This window comes from Dichomitus squalens (genome assembly GCF_000275845.1).
Source record: "Dichomitus squalens LYAD-421 SS1 unplaced genomic scaffold DICSQscaffold_2, whole genome shotgun sequence".
NCBI lineage: Eukaryota > Fungi > Basidiomycota > Agaricomycetes > Polyporales > Polyporaceae > Dichomitus > Dichomitus squalens.
The window spans coordinates 1,536,271-1,542,593 of NW_006766884.1; the positions used below are offsets into that span (position 1 = coordinate 1,536,271).

At 52.0% G+C, this 6,323-nt stretch overlaps 3 protein-coding genes across 3 annotated transcripts; 1 reads left to right on the forward strand and 2 right to left on the reverse strand.

Annotated features, from left to right (window-relative positions):
- Positions 1 to 173: 173 nt before the first annotated feature.
- Positions 174 to 679, reverse strand: DICSQDRAFT_12116 (uncharacterized protein; the record flags this gene model as incomplete). Its single annotated transcript, XM_007361358.1, has 4 exons — positions 174 to 260; positions 315 to 411; positions 466 to 583; positions 643 to 679. Coding segments are annotated over 4 exons (339 nt in total), but the record flags the coding sequence as incomplete, so codon positions are not given.
- Positions 680 to 1,165: 486 nt separating this feature from the next.
- DICSQDRAFT_98025 (Sybindin-like protein) lies at positions 1,166 to 1,765 on the reverse strand (the record flags this gene model as incomplete). Its single annotated transcript, XM_007361359.1, has 4 exons — positions 1,166 to 1,376; positions 1,426 to 1,587; positions 1,639 to 1,684; positions 1,745 to 1,765. The coding sequence occupies 4 exons, from the start codon at positions 1,763 to 1,765 to the stop codon at positions 1,207 to 1,209; spliced, it is 399 nt and encodes a 132-aa protein (XP_007361421.1). The 3' UTR covers positions 1,166 to 1,206.
- A 154-nt stretch (positions 1,766 to 1,919) lies between these two features.
- DICSQDRAFT_152147 (HORMA-domain-containing protein) lies at positions 1,920 to 5,480 on the forward strand (the record flags this gene model as incomplete). Its single annotated transcript, XM_007361360.1, has 19 exons — positions 1,920 to 1,955; positions 2,010 to 2,089; positions 2,139 to 2,170; positions 2,227 to 2,387; positions 2,446 to 2,511; positions 2,565 to 2,584; positions 2,643 to 2,673; positions 2,730 to 2,894; positions 2,945 to 2,996; positions 3,050 to 3,478; positions 3,543 to 3,673; positions 3,724 to 4,024; positions 4,081 to 4,226; positions 4,274 to 4,332; positions 4,391 to 4,546; positions 4,598 to 4,662; positions 4,718 to 4,768; positions 4,821 to 5,065; positions 5,394 to 5,480. 19 exons carry the CDS (start codon positions 1,920 to 1,922, stop codon positions 5,478 to 5,480), a joined length of 2,313 nt encoding a protein of 770 aa, XP_007361422.1.
- Between the last annotated feature and the right edge of the window lie 843 nt (positions 5,481 to 6,323).

Genomic DNA, 6,323 nt, shown 5'->3' on the forward strand with positions numbered 1-6,323 from the left:
CCGTCTACATACCTTCTGATTCTCTATGTTCTCTGCCATTCGAGCGTTAGCTAAGGCGTATATTTTCTTGCGTGACTTCTCTCGTGAGATGGTTTGTGCTTCCACTACAGAACGACGGCGGTCAGTGTGACACCTAGGAGCTGTATCAGTTTGACTAGCAGCGTACACATAGCACTGGCTTCGTTGATCTGCGCTGCTCGACGGTGGGACAAGTCTTCGATGACTTCAGTATGATGGCCAAGAAGGGTCTGAACGCATGCCTTCGTAGCGCGTCAAGAGCACGTTGAGGCCTCGACATTTGCGAACATGCGTACATTCTGCTCGGCCAGAATGACCCTGAACTGGTTCAGTGTGGCTTCCTGAGTGACCTCCTTTGCTCTGAGATCGGAGACCAAAGCACGAGCCTTGTCGCTATGGGGTGATGAGACTGACTATATGCGCATATACTTTGTGGAAAGTGCTCACAGGGACGCCATGCCGTCCCGCAGGGATGCCTCGGCTTTCTTGCGCGCCGTCGTATATAATGCATCTCTTTCTTTTTGGAACGCGATTGACCGTGCGGACGACTTAGTCGCTTTTCTTTCTGGCAAATTATCGGGTTGAGAGGAATGTTTCTATGATTCGTTGAATTAGATTGCGTACTTTGCATTTCTTGTAACATGGCAAGCATCTCGACCATGCTACGTAACATCAGTGGGGGCGCACTGAACTCTCTTGTGTCGGACTGCTCACCTGTCTTCGTCGCCTTCTTCTTCTGCGGCGTCTTCTTCATCTACCTCCATATCTTCTTCTAATTTTTGACTCATGACCGCATATTTACGCGCTGCAGACGACGGACGAGCCAAGTGCGACCGCATATGGGTGGGCACGGCCGCGGGTGGTTGGCTGGGTCCTGCGCGGTGGTGAATACAGCTGGCAACGACGGCAATTTATAAACATACGAGCTTGAGTGACACCTCTCTTCGGCATTCTTTCACTCTCTTTGCGGGTGATCGTCTGAGAGGAACCGTTGAGATGGAGGAACACTCTACTATCGGGGGCCCCTGGCGTCGTGGACAGCTGGTCACTGTGGAAGCCTGTCAACGGTGTTCGCCTGCCTAATCGGGCGACCGCCACAGCTTCCGTGACCTTGCAGGAGTACCAACCGGAGAAAGGATTTATAGAGGGATACGATTCTACACGGGCACGACAACGACAGGAACTGTGTCAACCCAGTAGCGCGACTATACGAGTATCGAAGCCTTCGCTACGGATGGGCATCTCGGGTGTGTGGAACGGGTTCTTCATGACGGCATCTGCGTAGATCTCGTATACCTTCTGCAAGACCGAGTCTGCTGAAGGCTCAACCAAGGAAGTCAACAGGACAAACTTCGTCCCTGAGAGGCGTAGGTGAGAGCCAGCCGCACGTTTGTACTAGATGCATACCAGTAGCAGTCAATAGAATGTTCATCTTGAATGTCTCGCCAGAAATAACGTGAGCACCGGAGCTCGAGCCTGTTGGCGATAGACGACTTGTAATGGCGTGAATTCCGTGTAGAGTGCCCGCGAGCACGAGATACTCGTTAGATGTCAGATGGGGGAGCCCATCTACATAACATCGTCAGCTGTGCTCGGATAAGCGGCCACAAGCTTGCTCACCACCGAAGCTACGCTCGTACACCAGGCCTCCAGCCTTGTTTATAACCTTATAAAATGGTTCCTTGGTTGTAATAAAGCATCAAATGAAGATTGTGAGGGGACATACCCAGAGACCGAAGATGGCCATGGCAAGTAGGCTCTTGAAGCAGGTAAGCGCCAGCGTTCATGTGAGCGGAACGCGTCTGGGAACGCGTCGCGTTTCAAGCTCCGATCAGAGTTACGCCTCGTCTTGGAGTCTGCGCCTCCACCTTGTCTTCCTCTCCCATGCCGGAGTTCCCATCATGCAGGCACAAGTCGTCGTAACAGATCAGAATCAGGTACTCTCCCTAATGCTATTTCTCACACATTTACTTGTCTGAAGACTATTGCAGACGGTCATTACGTCGCAGCAGAGTCTGCAGTCCGTCCAGACGCTCTTGCGGGCCGGCCTTGGCTGTATCACATACCTGAGGTAGCGTCCGTTCTTCTTGCAACAATGCCTCCGATTGAATGCGTCACAGGAATCTTCTCCCGTCGGACAACTTCTCAGAAAGTATGTCATGCGTAGACTATATGCGCCTACTTTGTCTAACATTGCGCATACATCAGGCTATCTGACTTCATCGAGTCCCGACACGCTGCCTTCGCAGTCCTCCAAGTCTGGCAGCTCGTTCGCTTCAACCGACAGCCGACCAAATGTTAGCGGGTTTAAGATTATGACCGTTACGCGAGGATTCACAGAGGAGGCGGATAAGCTTCTCGATTACATGGTGAGTGTCTTCGCATGTGTATGGCAGAAGGTGATGATATCCTAGTGACATCACCTAGGAGAACGGCGTATTCGACGCTTTGCAGAAGAATTATCTACGCAGCTTCGTATTTGCTGTATATCTGGTAAGGACATGTCATCGCTCGAAGGGGCTGTTGGTTGAACGCACTCGTTGCAGGACGACCAAGACCCCAACAAGTCCGTGTTTCAAGCCATGCCACTGTTGTTTTTATTGTGACTGATCTCTGGCATTCAGCATCATTGAATCTTACACCTTCAATTTCAATGTGAGGTCTCACCTCTATACCGTATGTCGTCAGGTCATTCGAATAACGCTCTTCAGTACTACGAGGTTCCTGGGACGAAGGAGACAATACCCGTAATGACACTTGGAGAAGAGATGAACAAGCTCTCTTTGTCTGCGCCAAGTCGAGCGCAGGATCCTGTGGCCGAGGCAATGAGGAAGGGTAAGGTTCCCACTCTGGGAGAAGTGAAACGGAGCTTGAAGGTTCGTAGGAGACCTTCACCTCTCATCGCCCATCCTCTAATAACCTGCAGACTCTGATCAAAAACCTCATACAAGCGACTACACAAATGGACCCTCTTCCGAGTGAGTGACCGCTAATCGACCTTCGTCCTGCTGATTCAAACACTGCATATCAGAACGACGTTTTGCCACCTTCAAGCTCTTCTATTACGACAACACACCTGACGAGTATGAGCCTCCTCACTTCCGTCCCGGAGATGCGGACAGGGATAAATGGTTCATGACTACCCACCACAAGCAAGAGGTTCCGGAGCGTTGTAGCGTTGGCTTTGTTCACACAGGTTACCACGGAGTTGACGTGAAAGTGACATCCGTGTCCGCGTACCTGCCTTCTGGCGAAGATAATAACGCGCCTTTCCTGGGAACCACTGAACGGAATGTGTTTGCAGCGCCTTCTTTGACTCCCATGGAAGAAGCTGTGATACGCGCTCAGCAGATAGAGACGCAGCGTAGAGATGCAGCTGAACGCCGGGTGATCTGGAATGGTGACGACAATATGGGAGATGTAGGCAGATCTAACGGCGGCGCAGGTGACATCGACATCAGTGAGTCTTATGTTATTGTTGTCCCTCGCAACTCATATTGACCGTTCAATGCTTAATGCATCAGTGCCTGTCGGTATCCGGAATGATGATGGTGATATTGTACCGCTCTCACCCGTTGCGCGAGGGGAGGAAAGCGCAATGGAAGCGCAATATGCAGGAAGACCGGAAAGCATACCGGTGTGCATCGGTCAACTGGTGAGTTCGACACATCCTCCTGGTATAGCTTTCTCTGATGACGTTCGTAGGCCATAGTCGGGGCGCACCCTGGGCAAGAAGTCTCTCCGACGCAAGAGATTGAGGATTCTCCGGCCCGACCGTCTTTGCTCACCTCTGTCCATTCTTCTCCGAGATCGCCAACACCTACGCCGAAACCTAGAAACTCGTCCTGTCGTCATATCGGCGGCGATGAGTTTTCCCTCCCACCCTCCGACGCTGTACCGTCCGTATCCTCGTCCGCCGAAGGGCCGGAGAGCATTGATACGCAATACCTGAAAGATATGATCATGGCGGATATGACGGCCCAAGAAGATGACGGCGTGATGCTAGGTGGGCCTTCCCACTGTTACCGCGTGTAGCCATTACCTATGAGAAGTCCCTTCTAGACATGGAAACGCAACAAATTCAGGGCTTCTCCGGCACAGACGAGCCTATCGAGCCAGTCGACGAAGTGCACACTCCAGCCACCGACACACCCATGGAGCAGGACCAACTCGTCGATACGCCCCCAGACTGCGAATGTGGTGTACAGGTATGTGGTATGTTAAGAGGGAGCACATGTATTAACGTCCATTACAGCTTACCGATTGCGATATATGCTGCTGTGACGGTGGTTGCGAGAGATGGTTTCATCTATGGTGAAGCTCCCCAAGATTCGAGGTGAGGATCACGTTGACAAGCGCGTTCCATACACAGGTGCATGGGATATCACTCCGCACAGGATCCGCGAATCCCGGAGAAATTCATCTGCTTCGACTGTCGCGTTCGGGCGGATCGCAATTGGGAACTCATCGTAGTGCACGACCTATACCCGCGGATGATCGCACGTTTCAAGGACCTAGCCATACAAAGGTAGGCACGTATTGCGTCCGGAGTCACCTGCTTCCAGACTGACAATCGAAGGCGAGGAATTAAAGTCTTCGAGAACTACGTTCCGCCAGGGTTATCGGCGTTCGCTAAGCTGATTGGTTAGCTCATGTGACCTTCTATGTCCAGACCACCTACAGACCTTCCCTCCTACAGGTTGCGATTCTACTGTTGCGGGTCAGGTATTCAAATGGCTAGAGACAGAAGGTATGGCGTACAATTCTTTATCCGTATATACTGACGGGGGTCATGCCGATAGGTTTCATCGCTCAAGAAACTCGAGAAGTGGATGACACAGGGTTGATTGAGACGAGGATGGTGTCTTCTAAGCGTAAAGGTCGAAGCGGCAAAATGGGCCCGAAGCCGAGAACTGGACTGCGCCGCAAAAACTTGCAGAAGCCGGTGTACGTCTTCGTGGAAACGATCAAGAACGAGGATGTCTATCAGGACCACTTCAATCCCGATCCCGAAGTCGAAAAGAGGCTACTTGGATTATCTGATCTGGTCTGGCCCCCACGTGTAGTGCCGTGCCAGTTGCTGATTCAATGCGTGAACAGAAACCGGATCGCAAAAGTCGCAGGAAGAAGAACGGCGCAAACAGCCACCATGCGGCCGAAGCGTAGTAGCGTTTCATTAATCCCCGTGCTTAGCTGACAAGGGTGGCATCTACAGGAACAAAACAAATTCCCTCCCACAAGAACCTGCTCACCGGAACGATGCCAACCGGAACCAAGAAGCAGTCCGCACCCAAGTGCTCTCAGCCGCCATGGAATCCCAAACTCAAGAGGAGATGCAATTTTTGCCCCCGGTCGCTCGGCACGACGAACTGAAGAGGAAAGCGAGCAGGTCAGGTGAAAACTCTGTGAAGGAGAAGAAGATCAAAATTTCTCTAGTACCGCCTGTCGACCTCGGGGACTGATCGATTCTAGGCCTTGGTGCGCTCGTCCTGGTCACACCGCTCTCATTGCCTGCTCTTGCTCTCTGCTGACCTCCCTGGCGACGCTTCTGTGACCTATCAGAGTCTGTTGACCCCTTTGCCTTACACTGTACGCATGCGATAATTACGTTCTCTAAGCTGTGTCATGTATCCATCGCTGAATTCCATTTGGCTGCGAGTCACCCGATGCAGCTCGTATGTGTGTTCGTCCACAATCCGATGAGTCCTGGCGCTCAATTAGTCACGGTGGGATGAGGCGCCGTGGCCTAGACGTCTCTGTGGCCTAGGCCTTTCGAACATCGCACACCGGCTGTTCAACCAGTACTATCGCGACCCCAGTGTTCGGACAGACCCCAGTGTTCGGACAAACGACCGTATCTCCGTCATTGTCCACTCGATAAACTTGCAAGTTGGAAGGTAGGTGCCCATATGTGTTCCAAATAAGCAGCAAAACGAACTGAATTTATATCATAAAGCCTTGGGGCGATCTTGCAGAAGGGAGTGGTGCAACCCTTCCCTATCAAAGCTTCGGGAGTCTCGCTTCGTATACCTCTTCGGGCGCTTCCATACAAATTTCGTGTACGTATTTCTACCTACGCATATTACTCACTACCCAATTTTCCGAGGCCTGCTCAGGGGAACACAGAGAAGAAACAAGAAGCAGCCCTCAAGGGCGTGACACTGCAGCCACAGTTTGACTCTCCGACTTGCTCGGGATGCTCGGCTAAGGCTCATCAAGCTGGAGAACGGGGATTCCCCGAAGACCGGCAGGTGTCGGCAAGCGTGACAGATCGTGACCTGCTGTGCGGAGAATTGTCCGAACAC